The 24,594-nt window shown below is 37.6% G+C and overlaps 1 protein-coding gene across 2 annotated transcripts; it reads right to left on the bottom strand.

Moving 5' to 3' along the window:
- Positions 1-8,950: 8,950 nt before the first annotated feature.
- On the bottom strand, positions 8,951-24,051 carry LOC105057520 (PITH domain-containing protein At3g04780). 2 transcript variants are annotated; one of them, XM_010940170.3, is made up of 8 exons: positions 23,876-24,051; positions 23,693-23,779; positions 23,438-23,561; positions 16,559-16,607; positions 16,392-16,449; positions 16,167-16,213; positions 15,987-16,064; positions 8,951-9,185 (listed from the first exon to the last, which is right to left on the bottom strand). In XM_010940170.3, exons 1-8 carry the CDS (start codon positions 23,912-23,914, stop codon positions 9,137-9,139), a joined length of 531 nt encoding a protein of 176 aa, XP_010938472.1. In that variant the 5' UTR covers positions 23,915-24,051; the 3' UTR covers positions 8,951-9,136. The 2 variants fall into 2 exon arrangements, with proteins under 2 accessions (XP_010938472.1, XP_073108064.1); XM_073251963.1 differs by lacking the exon at positions 8,951-9,185 and adding an exon at positions 9,345-9,670.
- Positions 24,052-24,594: the final 543 nt, after the last annotated feature.

Here is a 24,594-nt window from a genome sequence, read left to right as displayed (position 1 = left end):
TTTGGGCTCCACTGGCTACGTCCAAAGCTCAAACCTACCTCTATTTGTACTTAAGATGGAGAAGGGGTTCCTCTCCTCATCTCTTATCCTAGGTATCTAGCGGATTCTCTTGTGTTTTTGACCTCTAAGGATCAAGCATTTCTCATTCATTGGCAAATTGAAAAACTAAGTCCGTTTCAAATTTCTATGATTCCATGTGAATGAAATGAGATGAAACTATGTAGTGAGTAAGAGTGAGGCCAAGAGCGTGCCATGGCAACGTCATCATCTGAACTCTCCCGTCCCGCGCGCGCGCGCGCACCCTCCACCGAGGAAAAGCAAAAACCCACCAGCTTTCGCTTTAACCTTTTCTTCCTCTCCACCCCGCTTCCCCCCTCCATTCTAAAAATGTTCAGCCCTTTTGGATTTTTGTAGCAAACTAAGAATTCTTCTAATTTTATGTAAAGGAAAGTTGTTCACAAGTGTTACTATTAGCAAACTTGAAAATATTCTGTCTTTAACTTTTGGGTGGAGAAAGTTCAAAATGATAACTTTTTTTTGAGGTACAACGTGTTTCTATCCTCTGATGATGTTCCACAGAAATGTTCAACTTATTGTGCTAGTGCAATAACAACTTATAGTGTTGGCATATGCAAAGGGTATAATATTAGAGGAACAACATGTGACAACATAGTTTTTTTTTTTTACTACAAAAAAACAATACTTTCTTGCATTTTGTATGTAATTACAAATATCTCAATTATATTTTGAATTGTTGTGGTATTAAACTTATATTTTGCACGTTACTATAATATAGCCTGGCCTCCTTCTAATTTGAATGATGGCTCGCTGGAGGTACCTCCTTATCAGTCGACGTAGAATAGCTATCTGATATGGACTCATTCTTCTTTTTTTTGAGACAAATATACCTATCATGACTTCTTCGACGGAGATCTAATAGACAAGTTCTCTCTCTCCTCATCAATGCCACTTCTCTACTCTGCCCCATCCCCAAGAAATTGGGCGTTATATTTGTGTCATTGAGAAAACGATGATGCATGACAGCTCTCCCCCACCCCTCTACCGCACCTCCTCCACTCCATTCCCATCTCCCGTCGGAGAAAATATTCATTGCAACAATGATACCACATCATCATTATAATAAATTAATAAAAAATTAAAAATAAATAAAATATATAAAAATAATATAAAATATTATTCAAAAAAATCGATATAATATATGATAATCGATGAAATATAAAAAAATTTATTAATTTATGTAAATTTAATATGATATCACCGTTGCAACGAATATTTTTTTCCTCCAATAACTCCAACAACCTCACTATCGCTGACATCTTCCTTCACCTCTAGTCTAATAATCACAATTCTTTCAACTTCTTTGACCTCCACCTCCAATAGCCACACTCTGTCATTCCCATTGCTTCATCATCCTCCAACTCCTCCCCATCCTTAACTTTGCTAACATAATCTGATCCATGGCCGACGCCCTCAATTGCTCCTAGGAAGCTCCTCTTTGATGACTACCTATGGGCTTGCATTCGATTTTTTGAGGCCATGCCATGGATGGAAGGCGAGGAGGTCATCAGCTTGGTCCCCATTCTTCATAAAAAAGAATCATTGGATCTCCAATTGCTAAGGTTTCTTCGAAGGTGGCCATCAAAAATGGGAATAGCACATTGGAAGAGATGCTCCATGGCTTTATTCACTCGACACTGTTATCAGATATTTTGGTGTTCGGACTTTATTAGGTGCACATCAAATTTTCTCTCTATTAAGAAAAAAGAAATACATCAGACAACTACCTTCATGCAATCGATAGATAAGTATCAATTGATATCGCATCAATTCGAAATATGGAAGAATATTTATAATTCCATATGAGATGACGAAAGATTTTTCTGAGACATTTTTTGAAAAGATGTGTTTCTGTGCGAGCGGTTCGTCTCCACAATTTGACCAGAAACGGTGCCCTGAAATGATCACGAGTTGGGGTACCCTTGGGATGGACCACTGTACCGGTGCTCACAAGGGTCTAGCACAGATTGTCAGGACCGGATAACCACTCACAAACATGGTACAATGTATGATTGCAGCAAGCAGATCCAGTTCAGGATCGATCAGTCATAACCCATGCAGAAAGGCTCCAGTGATTGCTTCCCTTGGCTTATTTGCTCGCTTCCTCCTCGATCATGTCTCCGTCCCTACTGCATGCATCACTTTAGGTGGGGTTCGTCTTCATTTCTAGGAGCTCGATCTGAGAGATTACTTAAGAGAACATTGCAGCCAAAACAGGATCACTTACATTATATGAACCATATTATAAATGTCAAAATCATCACAAATGAATTGGTTATCAGTTATTATCCTCTATCACCATCTCCCATCCATTCAGGATAAGTCAAGGTGTGAATAACTGAGAGTGATGTGCACTGGTGAATCCATTTGTTATAAATGTGAGAGGCGGGTGAGTGGAAGAAGAGATTCTAAAGGGAAAGGTGAGGAGAGGATGGTGGAGGACAAGAGCATCTGGGGATCATCATTAACCTGCAAACGATAGGGCGACCCCGTTCCCTGAAAAATAAACTAAGTAAAAAAACATAAAGAAAGCGGAGGAGTAGGTCCCACACAATTGTACGGAAGAATGTATGCGGGAGAATTACGAGGGCTACCCCTTGACTCTCTTTTGACGGCTGCCGCATGTCACGTGGGAGAACCGAACAAACCCCGGGGAGTCACATGTCCGCCTCGTGATGGAGGAGAGAGAGAGAACGCACGGTTATCACAAAATTCACCAGCAAAAATATAAGAATCTGAAAAGTTTAGGTCTAATTTTCTCATTAATTCATTCACTAGCTACTAATATTTAGACCGATTAGCCTTGAATAGATGAGACGTTTATTACACTGACATGCAACAGTATTGCTCCTTTTCCTTTTTATTATGGAATTAATCATCTTGTTATCGAAGTGAGAAGTCCGAAGAGAAGAGATTGAAATATCCTTGTCATTGATAATGTTGTATATGGAATTTTATTCTTAACATGGGACCCTCTCAATGGATCAGATAACTACTAGTAAGGTATTTGTAATATATATATATATATATATATATATATATATATATATATATATATATATATATATATATATATATATATATATATATATATATATATATATAGATAGATAGATAGATAGATAGATAGTACGCCACTGGAACTTGGCAATTATGCAAATAAATATTTTCTGGTCAGGTGGTAAGTACAGACCTCACATGAACAATCCTCAAGCCTGAAAAGTGGAGATTGGCTCCCTAGTGAAGTTGGAGTGAATGGTATCACAAAGAATAACTCCCTTGTATTTTATCAAAAAGAAAAAAAATGACTTCCTTGTACTACCCTTACCAGTGTGGTTTAGTGCTTAATTAACTGTCAAGTGTGTAGAGTAACATGAGCCGATGGTGGGCCTTCTACAAAACAAAATTTCTGACAGGTTACCCAAACGTGGAAGAAGAGAAATTCTTTGTACACCACGGCTAGTGTAGAAAATCCAACATAGAGTACACTATCTTATTCGATTGATCACATAGTCATTATTTTTTAATACATATTTAATACCTGTAAATTAATTTTTCGTTTAAAAATTTTATATGACAAAAATATCTCTATTTTTTTAAAAAAATTATTGCATCTTATAACTCAGAATGTCATAAAATGGCCTAAGATATCATAATATGATTGGGACAGTTTTATCTAATCACTTTTCAATACATATTTAGTGTCTGCAAATCGACTTTATCCAACTACTTTTCAACACGTATTTAGTGCTTGCAAATCAATTTTTTTGTTTGAAAATTTTGAATGATAAAAATATTTTTATTTTTTAAAAAAATTATGATATCATGTATATATTATGGATGCAGCATATCATCATAATATGGACATAAAATATCATAAACTTTACAAAGAACAAACATATTTTCATCATATAAAATTTTTAAATAAAAAAATCGATTTGCAAATATTAAATGCATATTAGAAAGTGATGACTATGTGGATCAATCGAATGAGATAGTATACTCTACGTCAGATTTTCTATATTATCCGTAGTGTACAAAAAAATTTCGCTACAAAAAAAATTATCTACTGGCTTTTTGTTTTTTTATTTTTTATTGATTTAACAATGGAGTTTCCACAAATCTAATCCTTCCAAAAGCCGCACCATCCCTTTCCTTTTGTGCTGCACGACGTTCCAGACTATTGTCGCCCCCCCACGTTTGATATCAAGCACAAAGCCCTTCAAGGGTTGGGAATTGGGATTCGTGCTCCTTTTCCCATTGGCATCAGCTTGCAGGCAGTCTGTTATCACTGTTTAACTTCGTATTTTACAATTCATTAGCTCTATCTTTAGATTTTGAACTACTACTCTTAGACTTCATCATCTAATAACATCACCAGTCCCCAAATGACCTCAGCTATGCCATGGAAATCTGCAAGCATGCAGTGTATCTCTTGCTCGAGTGAGGCACACAGCTTGTTTAACCCTTCGAGAAAAATGATTGTCCTCTTCTTTAACCTTTCTTTTGAGAAATCTTTTTCTTCTTTTACCTGCATGAACAATTGAAATCCAAGTCGAGATGAAGATGTCACAAATAGATGAATGATGACCATTTTGCTGAAAGGGAAATCTCATTGCATGTTTCTTGTGTTTAGTCAAATGATGTCGTAAAATAAAGATAAGAAAAGGATAAGCAAGCAAACGAGCACCATAGCCAAGGGCCTCATGGTTAACAAAGGAGCTCTGGATTCCTTTTCAATCATTAATGGTGCAGACATATAATTTTCTTGATAGGAGGGATGTTTGGAGCAGTAATGACAGCAATAATGGCATCAACACCCACACAACAGTGCTACTTGATTCTCTTGGATGCCCACCACTGGCTGCCAGTTGGATGAGACCCACCATGGCTCATGAAAGATTGGATTGAGAAGACTGTAGGCTAGGATTTCAATTCCCAACAGCATAGAGCTCGAAACCTTGAGGTCCTCATAGAGTTGTTCCTCACTGTCACAAGATGTGATTGGAGGTAAGTGGGAGTTGCCACCTTTGGTCCTTCCTATGACGAGATAGGAATTTAGGTGAGGACGAGATGGTGGGTTGTGTGTCAAGGTGCACAAGAGGGGTAGACAGTGGTGTCCCAATCCAAAACTTGTGCACGGGCCACTCACCCAAGTGTGCGAGGAGTGTTCACAGCATCCGTTAGTGCTTGGATTAGCGGTCAACAACACAATCCAAAGCTGTCTAAGAAAAGCTCATCGCAAAATGGCATCACTAACCATACTTCATAGCCAAGTGTATGAGGGATATCCATAGCATTTGCTAGTGCAAGTCAACAACACAACCCAAAGTTGTGCCTTAGAAAAGCTGGTCATTGAATGGCATCACTTTGGACCATACTTCACAGACTAATTGCAAAGGAGAGCTAGCTTCATGGTTTTACCAAGCCTTTGCTTGTGTCATTGGGTGGGTGGGGTGGGTGTTGATGTTGTCCTACCCTGTTAGTTTGGTCCCTGAAGTTTGCTTAGCAAAAATGCCTTCAAAAGTAGTAAGTTGATTACCCTCCGTATGAATGTTAATTGGAAGTCTCGGTCTTCCAACGGATCATTCCAAACAAGTAGTTGGCAACTTCCGGGATTCACAAGTCCTGCCCCTACTCAATATTTTTGCTGAATAAAGATTGATGGTTGTTGCATCATTCCGTTTAATACAAATTCTTTCCAGGTTCTTGGTGCAGCAGCCATATATTTATCGATCACAGGTGGATTCCAAAATTTATGCAACCTGCTAAGTTGCGAGTTGTTGTTTAATGGATATTTGACTAGTTTTTTAATTGAAGATTGGGAGTGCAAGGTAGATTACCCAATCTACCAAATGACCTATGTTTGAGAAGAGGCTCTGCTCCTACCCACACTTGCTCTAACCAGAAATTCAGCCATGATTTCTTGAGAGTCGGTGTCAGGTTGGTGGCAACTCATATAATTTCAATCCCATTATAGAGCCTCTCTCAACTTAGAGCTGTGCTTAATTTATATCCAATCTTATGGAAACAATCTATAAATACTTGGCTTTTGATTATAATGACAATGATTGGTGAAAGCAAGACATGTAGGGCAAATCCTACTCATACCGGACATAACTTGTTGGACCGATCGAATTTCCAACCTAACCAAATTTGTCCATGGCGAAAAATGAAGGCACCCAATCAGACCTAACTAAAAGAGAAAATGATGGTCCGCTTCATGCCAAAAAAACCTTCGAAACTGAACCCGACCTGACCCGACTCATAAATGGGCCTGCTCAGGTTTGGTCCTAAAGCCAGACATGGACCCAACAAAACGTTGGTCCTCTTGACGCCCCACGCAACATGACAATTTGGAGAATCTAATTCAACTTGTCGCATTCGCAAACAAGTGCATTGGTGTGTAGCGAGAAGCTAATTTTTCCATTGCCCTTCCAAGTTCCAGTTTGCATACCACCAAACAACTACGGATCCCTCCATGGAAGAGGCAACAGTGAATGCCCGCGTCGGAGCCAATGCATGCACAGGACGACCAACAGTTGTATCCTCCCATGGAAAGCTGAGAGCTTGGAGTGAGCCTCGGAGTTCGCCGAATCTGATTGATGCACGGAAAGGAAAGGGACCAAAGAAATCAGTTGTCTCCCCCACCAACACCCTAACCCCAGCTACCTGTTCTGAGACCAGCCTATGTGGACCTAGGTTGAACAAAAAGCCATTGCCCTAGATTGAAAGAGAGTAGAGGGAGGGACACGAAATAAAGATTTCCTTTTCCATGATTCCCACACTGTTTGTGTCGTCCCAAAGGATACCGGTAAGGGTCACGAGCATGGCATGAATAAGGCTGCCAGTTTTTGGAATCCTTTTACCACTGTGGATGATGGGAGATAGGTTTACAAGGCATCTGGCAAACATGGTAGCCACTAGCCAGGGATGGATGGATTCAGGACGAGCTCGTAGTCATTTAGAAAGTGTTTTGGAATACCTAACACTGGAGACCATGCGGATGAAGAAGGGGTGTCTCAAGTTAGTATACTCTGGTAGAACTGCATCCATGACAAAAATAAAGATACAAAGGGAAAAAGAAGCCATGTTACAGCAAAATACAAATTAGGTTTCACCGACAGACCGGATTTCTGCACCTATGAATTTTAATCAGAAATTATTGTGGGATCTAATTTTACTAATCCGACACTTTGATAAAGATAGATGCCCATGTTTGAGCCAAGCATGGGAGAATGCATGAACCCTAGCAAGTAATGGACTTGGTCTGCCAACCCGCCCCAAACATCGTCCGGTATCCCAAACTTGATGCTCCTCCGCCTCAGAAATGACAAACCTCAACAAAGAGTGGTGCATGGCCAGTTTATTATTGCCCGCTCAGGACTTTTCCCAGTGTGCCTGCTTTGAGGTCCAGAATTTAAACAGATTGGCGCATGGCTGCAAGTGGGGTCTGGGTCCTGCTTCACCAAAATTTGACACACAGGTCGCCTCCAGATCCATAATTTAAACCCAAATCTGGCCCATCGCTTGGTCGGTCAAGGTCACCTCAGGTCTCTTTTCGATCCAAGCATAGTTTTGGAGGCCAGAGCCACATTCAAGAACAGACGGGATCAAATTTTGGAGGCCAGAGCCACATTCTAGAACAGACGGGATCAAATTGGACTGACTTGAGCTCCATCGTGTTGGGTCCAATTTATCCATTCACAACTGCTTGGTGTTGGATTTCGGTCATTGTTGGACAAATGGACCTGAACTTTCAAAAGTATGGTATAGATGTAAGTTTGGATACGTATTGGACCTTTGGTCTACCGGACTCACTACCACCTAGCTTTGACAGAAGGCATATCATGTTAACAGACTTGAATGGAAAAGGATTCCAGAAAACTGACCACAACTAGTTGAAACCAAAGAGCTGTTGGTTGTCAGTTGTCACATATTTACAAAATCTCCTTCCCTACTCCACAACAAGAGCAGCAAGCTAATAAATCAGGAGCAGCCAACTCACAAGGCCCACGCAAAGATCACATTCGGCCACACGTGAACCTGCCCGGTTATACCGATCCAACTACTAAAACCACAGCTGGTGGCCATCAAACAGCTGGTGGCAATTATTCAGTATGGGCCAACAAGACATCCCAAGCGTGCCAATAACTCTTCCCGATGTCAGCAGTTAAGATCACATACACCCAAAATATGCAACTCAGCCATAGCCTATCTCTCGGTTCCTTTAATCCCAGTGCGTTGATCCAGAAACACTACCAGTCTTACTGAGACAAGGAGTAGGTTCATCCCTAAACATTATATATGCTAAACATTATACATGCCAGTCCAGCTACAAGTTTCGAGTAAAAAGAGAACTAATTTACGTAACGAAAAAGGGTCGGTTCCAGACGTCATGCAGGTCATTCAAAAGCTTCAAAAGAAACAAAAGAGAGACAGAAAGGCGGGTGAGGAAACAGCAGAGCAGGGAGGAGTAACGGGGTAGGACTAAAAAGAGAAAAAAGGGCATTCACCAAAAAAAAAAAAAAGAAAAGAAAAAAGCGAGAACTGATAGTCTAATGGTACGGGAGCCGTGCCTTTTAACAGCTCGTCAGCTCCCCAGGCCGAACAACGCGCCGTCGCAAATTTCGAGAAAGTAAAAAGGTTAGCCGAGGAAGGGATTAAAACAAAAGAGAAAAGAGAACGAGAAGAGAGAAAAGAATGGAAGTATATCAGGGTTGTAGTACTGTAGCAATCGTGGTAGAGATCCCATCGCAACAAAGAACGAGGGGCAAATCAAATCTAGAGATGGAGATCATGCCCCCACCCCTCATAACACCATGTCCCCAAAAAAAGAGTATACATTATCCTATCTGATAAAACACAGAAATTCCGGATCATTGGAACCCATAATATAAGACCGGTAATAATACAAGGAGAATGATAAAAAGTTTCAAGGGGGCAATGTGAGAACCTAATAAACTATGATTTCATTCTGTTAAAAGGGAATGCATTGGAAGAAAAAAAATAATTGGTATCGGTTTTCCTTGCTTACATCTCATCAGATTTCCCACACTTAGTGCTCTTCAATCTTCTTCAAATCCTTCATGTTTGTTGTGTCCACCCTGTATGCAGAATAACAGAGCAATGAAAGTTAGAACCAAAGGTTTTTTTGTTTTGAATAAGGAAATTTTTTTTTTTCTAGAAAAAGGATGAGATTACAGACAGAATGAACAGACAAGTGGACCTCCGAATGACTACCCTGACAGAAAAATTGATTCCTGCCATCGAGATCAGTAGATCTAAGGGAAGGTCGTCACTGCCGACATTTAATGTGTCATCAATCTGCCCCCACCTAGCGAGGTTACATTTTTTTGACATCTATTCAATATTCCTACATCTAGCCGAGATAGGTAAGCTGCGAGCGTATCCAAGGAAAGACAGTAACATCTTTTCTTTAATATGGGAAAAGAAAGTTGGGCCATTGATCACTGGTTGGATGTGAAAGTTTGGAGAATAATAGAACAATGGCCATGCGCATTTATTGTCACCACGTATTAGGCTATGCCTATACGACTCATGAAATCTCCCACGGTACACTGCGAATCGCCTGAGAATTGAGACATACTTAGACAGTAGAAAAGTAACCAAGCATGATGATGGCTTATAAAATAAAGTGGTGAAGATATCAGTGGAAAACAGAAACACAGCTGTAAGAACAGAGAAACACGTCAACCTAGGCATTTTAATACTACCGTAAATTGGATGGTCGTGTTGAAATAACAGTGAAGATGCAAAACTTGAGCTTTTTATTGTATACAATAAAAGTTCATATCAACTTAAACATGACCAACTCTTGCATGCAATAACAATATAAGGCGTACCAAATTTTGCAACGTGAAAATCATCATGCGTTACAACAGAGTTGTTTGAAAAGTTCAGCCAACTCTACAAAATTTAGTTGAAGCAACAGCTATAGCTAAAAGGACTTACTATGGTAGCGTACGAGATAATCGCTATTTCCATCTTTAAATCTTATCCCAAATTGCAATAACACATACAGTTAGAAGAATTAATATGTGAATGATGTTAAACACCGTAAATTGCAAACAATATCACACATAACAGCCATTGCAACTATCATATTAAGCCATTATAATATTTACAAGCATCTAAAATAGTTGTTTGTACTTTGTCAAGAATTACTTGGACATTATATAACACAATAACAATGCCCTCAAAACCTTCACTACAGCTGGTATATAGTTATGATGGAAATTATTTGTTTCCATACTTTCTCAAGAATGCTACTCGGTGCTTGAGCGACAAGTCACATGAAGTGGATGGCAGCATGAGTGCATGCACAAGCACACGTGTGCGTTGCGTGCGTGTGCGAGTGAGAGAGAGAGAGAGAGAGAGAGAGAGAGAGAGAGAGATGAAATAGGAGCGGGTTTCCACGAAAAGCTATGAACCATGCAAGAACAAGAATTCAATCTTCTGCCCTTACATTTTATTCAATTTCACTGGTGGTCACAGACCATTATGAATATTTGCAAAAAGTACAGAACATGTTCATGCCCGTGACAAGTTAAAATTTATTAGCAAAATTATCTTTTTTTAAGAAAAAAACTTTCAGCCAAAGGGTGTGTTAGCCAAATGTCGAGAAGTTGAATTTCCTTGGCGCGTAGACATTTGGAGAGGGTGAAAATTACTAGTGGATATGTCAGACAACATGTTGCATTCTTATTCAAGTTTTCATGAAAACCCTGACTTCAAAAAAGCTTGCTCAGTTATCGGTACGGTGGCTTTGCTAGACACCGTCTTAAATTATGATTCCCCAGAACACTATGAGAATGTGATGCATAAATCTGAATAACCGATTATGCGTGCATCTATGTAATATTCAACAAGAATCGATTGTTGATAGGACTGTGACAGAAGTAAAGAAAAGACGAGAGAAAATAAAGCATGATATACAAACACTGATGTTGTACTTAGGTGTGCCATGACATAGTCAAGCTGGGAGAGAGAAGAACATTTTGTAGGGAAAATGAATCTTATCAAAATTCTAATATAGAGCGCCAATATGCCCAACCAATTAATTCCCCCCAGAACTGCAAAATAGGGAGATCTGGTTCACAAAGGCACGCTTGGGTCATTTAGGGGCCAGTTCCTACATATCTCTATCACAAATTTATACATGATCACAAAGTCCATGTATGCATCCATGTCGTATTATGCTCCTCTGATATGCTTCTGTTTTATAAAACCTGGTGGACAAGATCTATAGCATATGGGTTAAAGAAGATGATCTGATGCCTCTTTCAGATCTGGTTTTTGTCAAAATTGTACTTATAGTAACAATTTCTTTATCTGGAGGAGAAACAAATGTCTTACAAGTACCAAAGCTAGTGCGAATAGTTGTCGTTAGTTCTTAATATCAACACTGAACCTTGTAGAAGATCTAAGTTACGTAATTAAGATGCACTGCCAATACAGTTCCTAGTTCTGTCAACAGCACCACCTTTTTTCTTGATGATCATTCATGTTTCTCATGGATTTGCCTTCTCTTTATGAAAATGCCAGCGTGCTATAAAATCAAACAAGTGCAGAATTTTGGGATTTGATATTACGCCATAGCACAAAGGTTATGTGGTATTAGAACAACTTATCTTTTCTTAAAATACATGTTTTTTTATACTATAAGAATATGGTATGTGATATCAACTGTGGATGTTTGCCTGCACTTTTCTTTGAATCTATTGTCAAAGTCCCTATTTCGCCCAGCTTCCACATATTGAGAGTTATTTCCGACTTCATAAGAAAAAAAAAACGCATCAACCTGCCTAGCATTATGTTAAAACAATCCTCAGACCCATCTTATATTTCATGTGTTTCATGGGCTTTTGGAGACGCTTATGTTCCCACTGTGCAATATTAATTTAATACATATTCCAGCTCACTAAAAAAAAAGGCTACAGACTAATCTACAGCTTATCATTAGAAACTTGTGAAAATTAGCATTTTATTAACAAATAAATAAACCATTAGTACTAACCGTCATTACAACTTTGTAATGCGGCTAAGGTACTCGTAACAGGGAACATAAGTGCAAAGTGCTCTGGTCTAACCATATGCACCCTCAACAAAATCATGATGTATTTTCATTTAGAGAGTGATGGTAGCACCATAAGAAGAGAGGCTAGAACTTGAGTTTCATAAGATAATAAAGAAGAGAAGATGAAAGAATACACAACAATGGAAAGTACGGAGATGTTGAAAAGTTTGTATTGAACCAATAACGTATACTTCAAGAATCTGATTCGTTGCAGAATAGAGTAAATCCCGGAATATTGCTAAAGCAAGAACAAAAATGATAGCTAATGGAAGATCAACGAGGCTAATTCTACTGTGCCATTTTCTCAGAATTTTTTATTCTGATCTGGAGGGATAACTGAATAAAAAGTTCTTTGGAAATTGTCCCGAACACCAACCCCTTCTATTCCAGCATAAAAGAAGTGGTCATGCTTCACAGTATCGAATAAACTGAAGACTGGAAAAGTAGGTTACTCCTCCACTTCAGTTTTCTTCTGCAACCAGAGAAGGGCCTAAAATATGTCAGAGAAGGAATAGAAAATCTGAATCCTCCAAAGAATATTGTTTTCTTTGATTATGCTAATTGTCTACATGGTTGCATAGCTCAGTACTCAAGAAAAAGTATTGAGTCTATGAACCATTGGAAAGATCTAAAATGACTCAGAAGATACTTTAAAAAGCTTCCCTATGCTAGTGCTTCTAGTTTGAGAACTTCTAGCTGGTGCTCTCATCCTGCATCTCTTCCTCATATAAGAGCTAAACTAATTAGTGTATCTTTATTACTGACGGAAGTATGTCTCGAGCACCTCACATATCTGTGCGTATGGCAGCACTTTCAATCACCGATAGAGTCTCAGGATCTGCAGATAAGACTCAAGGGGTAGTAGAATAAATAGAGACAAGCATGGTCTTTATGTTTGTCAGATTCCAGTCCACCAGCACTCTTAAAAGTCAAGCAACTAAGTTCTTTATAACTTCTTGCTTCATTTTCTTTTCTCAGATTCCAAAAGGATCACCAGACTAAGAAAAGGAGCTCCCATGCCAAGTTTGATAGGCCACCAGAATCCACCATTAATAGTTTACCTCTTCTATGTACACAGAATTCTCCATTGACTCCCATAAAATTTCTAAGAGGCCTGTTCTGCATTGAGGAATGCGACCTGATGTTAGTTCTAAAGCCAAAATTGTCGCATATTATTCAACCCAGCCATGAGACACCAAATACCTAGTCAATCAAATATGCTATTTCTACTTCACAGTCTCCTAAAAGTACTCTCACTTCTTTATTCCCTGCATGCTCCTAGCAAAAGGGAACGACTGACCCTATATCTCTACCTTTATATCACAAATAACATTCTAACAGGCTAAATAGTAGTGTTATCTCAAAGCAATTATCATAGTCTAAAGATAATCACTCTTCTTTAAATCACTCTAATAAAAGACCATCTTAAGTTTCCCTGAAAGACAGTACAAATAGTAGTCATGAACATTAAAACCTACCTCACATGATGGTTTAAGTTTTAAACTGTGATATTATCAGCGGAAATTATCCCACCTTTGGGCCATATATTTCAGTAATGTTGTTTAATTTCAGACGATTGATAACAAAATAGACTGAACATATAGATACATCATATTTACACGTTAACTATCAATGAATTAATATATTAGTTTGTGGAGTTGTATGGCACATTCTTCAGTGTCTATGTCATGAATACAAAATGTATTCTAGATAAATTAAAATGCACATATATTTTTCAAATGATAAAGAATCCTAGATAATAAAAATTAATGGATTTTAAAATAAAGTGATTGCTATACAGTTGGTCCTGTTTTATAAGTTCCAGAAGAAGCCGAATTAGTCCAATCCAGATTCATCCTAAATCCGCTTTTACTGGGCTGGCACAAGCTTATAATTCCTTCCAGTGTTCCATTTCACTTCAATAGGAGAAGGGGAAAGAAGCCCCCTGAAAACATTCAAAGTGAAGCTTCATGTTTGATGTTTTCATCAAACCATGCCAGAATGATGCTTGATATTAACTAGAACAGGGAGGATGTACCATATGTCAAGCCACCCAATAGGAAAACTTATGTCTTTCACTGGGTTTTAGCATGTAGGCATGTTTACTGACACATGTTACCTAGACTATTCTACCTTCTAAGTATTAATTACCACACATATATGGACCTGACATAGTTTTTGCATCAATAAATATATCGACAAGTCAATTGCATGCAAAGAACATCCTCATTAACGAGTCTACTATGATTTGGCATAATCAATGATAAACTCATTCATTATGTAAATATGTCTTGTTAGTATCACTATTATTCTGCAACATAAAGCATATAAAAAATTTATATCCATGTAAACATCATATCCAAATAAGTATATGGTTGCACTGCAAAACCTATATGGAGTTTCTAGAATTTAACAGGCTGCAGTGGGCTAAAACACAATTTGACCCAGCAAGATGGGTTGCCAAATGTATTCGTTCCTAAGTATTTAGCATTCCATTAATGAGAAATAAGATCATATTACTATAAATCTTCTTTGTTTCGAATGACGTATTTCAAATCATTGCTTAGTACATAATGTCATATCAACAAGGCAACTAGAATTGAGGGCTGCAAATGGGTCGGTTCATGGGTCGACCCGACCCGCTTAGACCCGATCCAATCCGTTTTAAAAGATCCGCGGGGCCGGGTCGGGTGCTAAACTTAGACCCGTTCAATATTTCGGATCGGATCTGAATTTACTGAATTCGGATCCGACCCGACCTATCCCGACCAGAATTCAGTATTGAATCCAATATGTAAACTATATAACAAAGAAAGTAGGATTAGAATTCCAAATGCTCTTGTAGTATTGTTATTTTTCATACAATTTTACTCAATTTGACTGTGAGATTTTGAGAAATTGCTTATAAATTAATAACCAACATAAAATAATGTTTATTTTCTTTTATCATAAACTTCGCATATGTTGGTTTATCATGCGAACAAGGTCTGATCAGAATTTGGACCCGAGCCGGATCCAAAATTTTTAGATTGGGACCGAATTATACAAGGACCCGACCCAACCCAAATGATCCAATGGGACAGACTTTTTAATTATGGACCCGACCCGATCCGACCCAATTTTCAAATGGATTGGGTCTATGTCTAACATTAGGACCCGATCAAGAGACTGGGTCGGATCTGGTCATGAGGATCGAGGTCACTCGTGACCCGATCCAACCCGACCCATTTGCACCCCTATTTGAGGTTGACCTACCAGCAAGATATTTTTTGGTGGACTGCCCACAACCTATTTCTTACCTAGAAGATATTTAATAGTAATATACTCTGCAAATCATGACTATCCCAGAAATAGATGATAGTTTTCGGTCCCAACGAAGTGGTGCTATGGTCATAGAGTGTAACAAGAAATATAATATCCCTAAGTTGCCATTTGCCAGAATAACACAATCAGGAGAGGATGCCCCACAAGAAGGCTACAGCAAAATCTTACCTTACTATCTTGATTTTAAATAGAGAAATCTCAAAGCAGATAATTAAGAATGACTTCACTGTCCGGAAACTTGATTTTATTTGACTGCACAGAGTTCAGGCCAAGGACCCACAGACCATCACAACTTGGTTGGCCAGTTGTAGGTGATTGTACACAGAAAAGAAGCAGAACATGTAATGTATTGTATACAGAAAATATCTGAATATAGTAAAAACTTCTAACATGGAAAAATCTATGATGAGATAAAAGTCCGTAATAATAAAAGATGTCTCAAAGGGAAAAACAAAGTATAGCAAAGAAGGGGTCATATACTCACGTAGTTCCATAAAGGACAATCTTCTGAACCTTAGAGATGTCATTACCACCTTGGTTGTCCTCAATAAAAATTGTCAAGCTGTTAACTCACAATACAAAAATCTCATGATCGCATTGGTCACTGCAACTAGATAAATAACAATAACAAAAAACATAAAAGCAGAACACAATATGTTCATACCTGCGAACACTCTGAAACTTGACATACTTCAAGTTAACAGCCTTTCCCTGCAAACAGCACAAGGCTATGACATGAATAGTTCATCAAATAAACGGTCATAATACTGACACATCTGGGGAAACAGGTAGTCTGCATGACCATAAAGATTGCAATTTTCCTGATATAAAGTGAATGTAAACTTAAGCACAACAAAATGAACAAGGATGATATCTGACAAAACTCTACCTTTAGATTTTCTGGGGTAAAAGCAATTGAGTCACTGGGTGGGTAGTCACTAACATTACTGAAAGAGTTATTGAAACACCAAATGAATAATTTAAGCTAGAAAAAGCAATGGTTACCATGTGATTTTGATATACAAAATGGATATCTGGAGCCAAAGTATAGCATACCTAAAGCCCATGTGCTCCTTGTTTGTGAAAAGTTTAACCATCTTTGGGCCTGCCAAAGGACCATTGGAGATTTTGAATCTAGCATTTCTATTAATTCAAACTGGAAGGAACAAGTAGCATAAATTGAAAAAAGAAAAAAAGTTGCTTCTTTAGTTTATAAGATACCAATTATGAAGACAAATAGCTGTCAAGCTAGGCTCAAAAAGAAGGTTGACAAACAATTGGACAATTGACTAGTCTTTTTCAGGCTTCAAATTCCTTTAACAACTTTTACATGAAAATTTTAATTATTTCACCTCTAGAGGAGTGGGTCCTAGAAATCTTTAATTGAGTTAGTAGGCGGCAAAGCTTCTAGGCTCGCTTCTAGGCAGGGTAAAGCATGGGAGGTCAACATATTTATCATTATTGCAGTCTTTTTCTAACTATTATGTTCTTTTAATTATTATTTCATGAAATAATGGAGGGAGAGAGTTAGAAAGGTGTTGCTACATATGCATATAACTAGGTCATCAGATACCATACCAAACTAATATATAATTCAGGTTGGTTTAGTCATCAGAAGGTTCAAAACCCACTCAAGTCAACATGAAGCTTTCTTCAACTCAAGCACGCATGTGCTACCCATGTCACTATAGGTCAGCTTAAGGCTTGGACAACTAGACCAAGAGAAACCCAACTTAACATATATAGAGCCCTCAACCAGAGATAACCTGAACAAAATCTGAACTAACATTTTCTATTGTTTGCTGGTCAAAATATTATCAGCAGAAACTCAGACTATCATATATCTCCATTGCCTTGAATATTGGTAACAATATTTTTAAAAAATATCAAACCTTAATTCTCAAACTCTTAACCATAGTAACCTAGGATGAAGGAATATTATAGTCTTCTAGTTAATCTTTAAGAGGAATCAAACCTAGTAAGGCTGAGATTAGCAAAAGCCAAATCACTACGTGACAGTCAGTAATTCTTTTGTGTGCACCAGATAGATAGTGGTTTTGGTTGCCAAAGTTCAAAGGAAAGATGCTCAACAAGGAGATACATATAAAACTGCATGAATGTAGCAGTGACAACAATGCCAAATTGCTAGTGCACTCCAACAAGAGGAAGATATAAAACTCAAAGCTAGAACACGGTGCTTTGGGTTGTGGTATAAGTTCTCCTGACACTCCAAGAAGCTGCGAACTCTAGCTGGTACAACCTGAACTAGACGATTTGGGATGGTTCCGCAAACTCTAGCTATAATCTTATGTAAGTCAAAAAAGCATCATCTTACAATCAAGCCATGGCCTCCCTCCCTTGTGCTCAAAGCTCCCCTTCTGCTTGCAGAAAGGGATAAAAGTTGGTCTTTAGAGATCGTGGTGATGCTTGGCTCCTCCACTATCTGACTCCCCCCTGATCGGAGCTCAGATTATCTTTTCTATGTGACCTAGGGGTGTAACAAATTTCGATTAAACTGCCTAAACCATCCAATCCGATCCAAACCGAACCAAATATGGTGGTTTGACGATTTAACTGGTTCGGTTCAGTTGAATAAAATAGAAAAATCGATATTTCGATTTGATTATTGATTTGTTGATTTATACGATCCGCTGGAACCAAACCGAACCAACAAACCGAAATTAAAATGCCGTCATTTTATATATTTAGATATACACCTATATTACATGCTTCATATATTTAGATATACACTTATGTTACATATATATTCAAAGTTGGGCTATGTACTTTATATGAATTAAGAATCTAAAATATTGATTTAGTCTTATTTCAATCCAACTTGGATCAAATCTGACTTGATTATGAATCATAATAATGGAATAAAAAATAGAAACTAAATCGACCAACCCGCTTAAACCCAAAAACCATTCAAATGCTTAGGAAAGCGACCGATACAAAATCGAACCGAAGAAATCGATTATGTTTAGTCAAATATTTGATTTTAGGAATCTCTTAAACCGAAATATTAGTTCGATTTTAAAAAAATCACTTAAAACCGAACCGACAGAACCGTTTTCAGTCCTAATGTGACCTACACTAATCATGAAGAAAGATGTCTTCACAATGTTCTAGCCCTGAGTTTTATATCTTCAAAAGATACTTATAATGCTCCTCGAGAGAGGTAAGTTTATAACACATCCAAAGGAGAGGCGAAAGGGAAACCTTGAAAATCAAGTAAACAAAAAGGATAATCAAATGGAGATGAAACTTTCAGGCTCAAGTTCTAAGGGGACTTAAATGCCTTCCAATAACAAAGCATTTCCATTGGAATCCATGATAACAGATACATCATCATCAGAGATGGAACTAATGGTATCGAAGGTACCATCAAAAGGGTCCAAGATTCAAAGTTTCCACTAGATGGCACCAACATATATCCATAGCGGGACTTTTGATGGTAGGATGGTAGGATGGTTAACCTTGAAGAAGAACTGGATATTGCTTGCTTAAATCATGGGGATAGTCATGCATGGTTTTGCATCTTTGTCAGGGTCAAAACACCTTTTATGGTCACAGCGGATGGAGTATCATCATTTAAAGATAATTGGCTTCTTCATACAGCATAGAAAGCTGAGTGTCTATAGTTGCCCCTCCTTGATAAACATTTCAAGAGGACATCCCAGTCAAGGCCCTCATTCTATTTGGAGCAATGGGTCTCAGATTGTTTTGATAAAATAACATGTATCATCCAATTCCTTTCAGCCAGCTAGGTAACTACTATCAATTGGATTTTGATGTCAATTGTTGTCAAAAGAGATTTGAGTCCTGTTGAACATGAAACTCTAAAGTTTCATCTCCCTTCATTTTTTTTTTACATAAATTTACTCATTTTTTATGCTTTTCTTTAATCCCACATTGAAAATGCAACAATTGTACCTTTCCCATTGAGTACAAATACCATCTTCTTCCCAAGGGCAAAAACCATCAAGTAGAGTCTCGGCAAGAGCTCACAGCTATCTTGCAACAAGCATATTTCCTAGAGGTTGTGTTACCAAAAAAAACTTTTTATGTGGTTTTGGAGAGCACAAAGGGCTAAATGATGCTTGTGGAGGTTCGGCAATGAGCATCAGCATATTTAGGGAAGTCTCTTCTCTCTATTTTTCTTTTAATTCTGTTAGCTAGATAGCTCCTTTATGCACTTATATTAGCCTTTTACAAGAGAGGGGTGTTTGGTTCGCAACCAGAATCAGAATCGGAATGGGAATCAAAATGGATTGGAATTGGAATCGGAATCAGAATCGGAATGAAAATTTAAATCCTTAGGGAAGAGTAAGAATTGAGTTTTAGATAGATTGAACCATTCCTATTCCGCCTCGAAATCAGAATCAAAATATGACTCCTCCCAACCAAACGATTGGAATGGAAATCACCCATTCCTATTTCAATTCCAGACCCCAACTCTTCCCAACCAAACACCCCCTACGTTCATAGCATAGCTCTAGTAAGTTCTCTCAGGGTTTTCTACAAGAGAAAGGAAGTTGATCTTCACCCTCCCCCACCAAGTTTCTTAACAATTACTTTTAATTCCAATGTCAGCTTTAGAATACTATAATATGCTGCTTAGATCTAATTTGCAATTACCTAGCAAATAGACATCTAGGTAGGGTGAAAGGACTGATGTGGATGTGTGTTTAGTCCCACATCAATTATGCATTAGAAAAATCTTGGGTACTTGTATAGCATCTAGGAACCTAAAATATGCCTAATCGCCTAACTTACGTGGGTAAGGTTCTGAGTCATTACATGGGGGCATATCCCTAAACTATAGAGATTGAACTTGTAGAAGCTTCATCTCCCTAGACCATAAGTAATGATGTCTTATCCACTGAAAGCATCAAGTGGCAGTCTCAAAGCTTCTAAGTAGCTGTAGGACCATGCATGGAGGCTTAGTGATAATAACAAGTGGCAATCTTCCACCGAGACTAGGGAGTAGCATAACCCCGGTCCTATTGCAATCGGCCTAATTGCTTCCAAAGTCCAAAGATAAGGTGGTAAATGCTCCAGCCCCACAAAATGGACATAAGCAATTAAATTAAACAAAACTAGACAAGAATAATGAACTAAACAAGATCATAACATGTTGAGCTTTATTATATATTAGAGCTTTTTAGGTTTCTTCCTTATGTTTATTGAGTACCATCTTTGCTCTCTTTTTCTTTTTTTTGGTGAACTACCATCTTTGTTCTTTGGTTTGCTTTTTTATATGTAAAAGGAAAAAAAAATGAAAAATCCTACATGAAGTCTACTTTGGCTTGTAATGCATTGCTCATATATATAAGGGAATCAGTAGATGAGAGATTTTTTAATATTTCTTTGGTCATATTTTATAATCTAATGACATGATGCAGACATTTCTTTATTTCTCCTTTTTTGTAGAAAAAAGGATACAACCCAGTTACATGCTTATAGGGAAGTCTCCTGTTTTAAGTGCTAAGCCATAGGAACCTAGGGAATAGTATCACAGCTACATAAAGAAGTCATGATGCCTAAAACAAAGTTTCATTTGGATGCCCGTCGCAAAGTGTAGAGGATTTTTTTTAAAACAAAACAGTTGGTTCTGCATTAGTAAACCTACTTAAAATTCTCTAGGTTTGATGACCTAATAAATGCTCACATTTGGAAAACTAACCAGAAGATTGGTCTTATCGATACATGTCTAAATAATATACATATCAAAAATGCTACAAAATATCCATGCTTCTTGGGTTATAAGCTCTTTGAAATTAGTCAATGATTGAATACAAATTCAACCTGGGTTAATTTTCATCCAAAAGGACTTAAATATGAAAGAAAATGACCCAAAAGATATAGATTAAAAAAAAAATTTGTTTGTCAAGTGCACGTACGTACATCAACAAAATATTGAGTTGCATCTAGTCTAAACTTGATTTTTACAAGACACCCATGTCATCCATGTCATATTTCATGGCATACAATAACAACCAATGAAAGAAGATGCCTTTGTGATCCACCAGCACTCCATTCACCAATATCCACACAATCAACTTAACCCATGCATAACTCCAATGACCAAATAAGCTTTGTGATTCTTCACACCCTATCTAATTCCAACATAAAGCATCATCACTAAAAGGGACCAGAACTCAAAATAATTCCATGATTTTTTGCCACCATGCTCGTACATGTTTGACGTTGGACACTAGAAAGATAAAAAACCTAGAAACTACTACCCCATTCCCATTACATTTTCCATTTATGAACCTTACCCTCCCAAATGATTTACAAAATGATGTCCTCCCGCACCTAACCAACCTTCAAATCCTCCTCAATACTTCTACAAATAGACAACCATCAACCAATACCTATTGCCCTCTTAGCAACAATCAAACTAACATTTTGACCATTCATCTTTGAATCCAACCAAGGATATATAGATCCCCTTTAACCTTGATCAAATGCCTCACTTCTCCTACTAAATTTTGATTTCTATAGTTTGTTGATGCCAATTTCCCCTCTTAGGAGATTCCAGGCATACTACTTGTACCCAAAGTTTGTCCATTTTCATGAGATAGGTTGACCTATTATTTTGTCTTATGAGAGTCCTACTAGAGCTCTCACATCATCGTGCTTTCTCACAACAAGCAAGTAAGGTTCCTTGTGTTACAAGTCACTCTAGTTCTCAAATTGGCTTGTAAGGCACTAAGCTAAGGAGAAATTTTTTGATGAAAATAAAGATTGGGCCAAAGCAATGGTATGCCGAATCTTTAGTCCATAAAGTTTACTTCGAGGCCATGAAGAGCACATCAACATTTGTATTGAAATTAGGATTCAATCAATTTCCAAGTCAAATGAGTCAGCTTCCTTTACAAAGGCATAACTTGAGTTGTACATCTATTTTAGGGCATGTCAATACTAGCTTTGAAGCTGACTCCAAGTCCCATTTCCATGCTGTAGCTTTTAGTCAAGTTGATTTTTATGATGGTCAAAAGAGTTTCAAAGTTTCCATGCAAGATTATAATGTACTTTAACTCAAATTACAAAAAGTTTTTAGTGATTTTTGTGTAAAATTAAGGGCCTATTTGGACGCCTGTGTATTTTCTTAAAACAGATGAAAATAAAACATGATTTTTTTTTTTTTTTGCAAAACAGTTTTTATGAAACATAGAGGGTGATTTTTTTTTTCATAAAACTTATTTTTCAGGTTTTATGCCTTATCAAATTTGTCAAAAACAAATTTTATGGAAAACAACCAGACAGCCCATTTTGTAAAACCCTTTTATTTAAAATTTTTATAAATCTTTTTTATTAAAACTTATAAACCAAACAGCCGCTAAAAGTCCTAAGTGAAGCATCTTCATTATTAGATCATTTAACATGTAACTATCGTCAGTTTAGAGTTGTTATAGTATTTTTTTTATATATAGGAGAAGCTATAGATATGAATTAGTGAGATACTTTCTTTGACCTATGAATAAACTTATCTTCATGGTGGAATCCAAGAAACACCCCTTAATCCTGTTATTTTTCTTTGCATAAGAGCAGAAACAGAAATATCCAATAAAGATAGAAGAATTTCATTTTAATAGAAATGCAAATGCAAACAAGGTACCAATACACAGCAAATGCAAATGGTGCAATTGTAACAGAAAAGGGCAGAGAAATTGTACAATTGTAACGGATATGAATAACAGAAAGTCCAGATAGTGCTACCACCAATTCAACATAGCAAAATGCAAGAACTAGAGTAGAACAAATCTAAATTAACAGACAAAGAAACATGTAACAAAAACAACAATGACTGAAATCTCATCACAAGGGTCTTCTCTTCTCTTTCACGAACATATACTCGTACTTTCTCAAACTTTAAAAATATATTCAATTTTAAACCCTAATTCCGTAAGAATCTGGCAGTACCTTCCTCTTCCGGCCCTTTAATAACAATTGAATGCAGCTTGATCACTTGAGCGAAAGGAATATAAATCAAAAGTTGCTCATCTGCATCGCTCTCCAGATGCAAACCATCATCATCCCTATAACCCTAATACCAATAAAGGACAAATATTCGAAAGAAATAAGAAACGATTCAACAAACACACCAAGAAAATTAATCAAAAGGGACTCAAGTTTAAATCGACGGATGAAAGAGAGCTGCCGCCTCCGACCAATCACCTGTTTCACGGCATTGATAAGCGAGTGACTCGTGCTCTGATTAAGGCATTCGACTCCGCTCCAGTCCACGAAATCGACTAGATCCACCTAGAAGTAGGGAAAAAAATATACTGAACTTAGAAGAATCCGTGGAACCGGAAGCGTGGCAGGGGAGGAAGAGGCTAGGGTTTGATCGGGAGTCACCTGTCCTCGTGGGATCGCAGAAGCCGCTACGGATTCCATGGCGAGAGAGCGGCGAGCGATGCGAGAAGAGAGAGACAAGAGGGAAGCGCTAAATCCCCTCGGGCTTGTTTTTAGTGCTGGGATTCGCGAGGAGGTGAGGACTGCGCGGAGGATTTTAAAGGGCCCGATTCGAGGGATCCACCGCGCTATCGAAAATAGAAAATAAATAAATAGGTCGGGAAAGAAAGAAGGGCATTAGGTGGACTTTGATGATATCTACAGCTGGACTTGACGATCGGTGGAAAAAAGGGCATGAAAAAAAAAAGAAAAAATAAAATTGTACGATATTTTACTTACTATGGATTAGTTTTAGGCGGGGATCCAGGTCTGCCTAATAGAAAAACGAGGCTATGGCCACTGTTAAATAGAAGAAAATTCAATTAAATTGGTAATTTGTTCCACAGTAGAGATTACTCTATCTTATTCATTAAAAAACCAAGTGTTTACATGTTATTTGAGAAGAAACGAGGACCTTTTTGTAATCATTGCAAAAAAAAAAGGATTGACATGGTAAAATCTCTTTTTTTAAAGCAAAAAATTAAAAAAAAAAATCCCATTACTTCCCTTTTCTTCCCTACAAACTTTAAAAAATAAAATATGAGAATTTAAAAAGAAAATGCCTATCAGATTTTTTTTATATATAAATACAGACAGTCACACCGCAAAACTGGCTGGCAATT

This window comes from Elaeis guineensis, chromosome 2, assembly GCF_000442705.2.
Source record: "Elaeis guineensis isolate ETL-2024a chromosome 2, EG11, whole genome shotgun sequence".
Classification (NCBI taxonomy): domain Eukaryota; kingdom Viridiplantae; phylum Streptophyta; class Magnoliopsida; order Arecales; family Arecaceae; genus Elaeis; species Elaeis guineensis.
The sequence above is the reverse complement of the archived record's forward strand: the minus strand, read 5'-3'. Positions and strand labels throughout refer to the sequence as shown.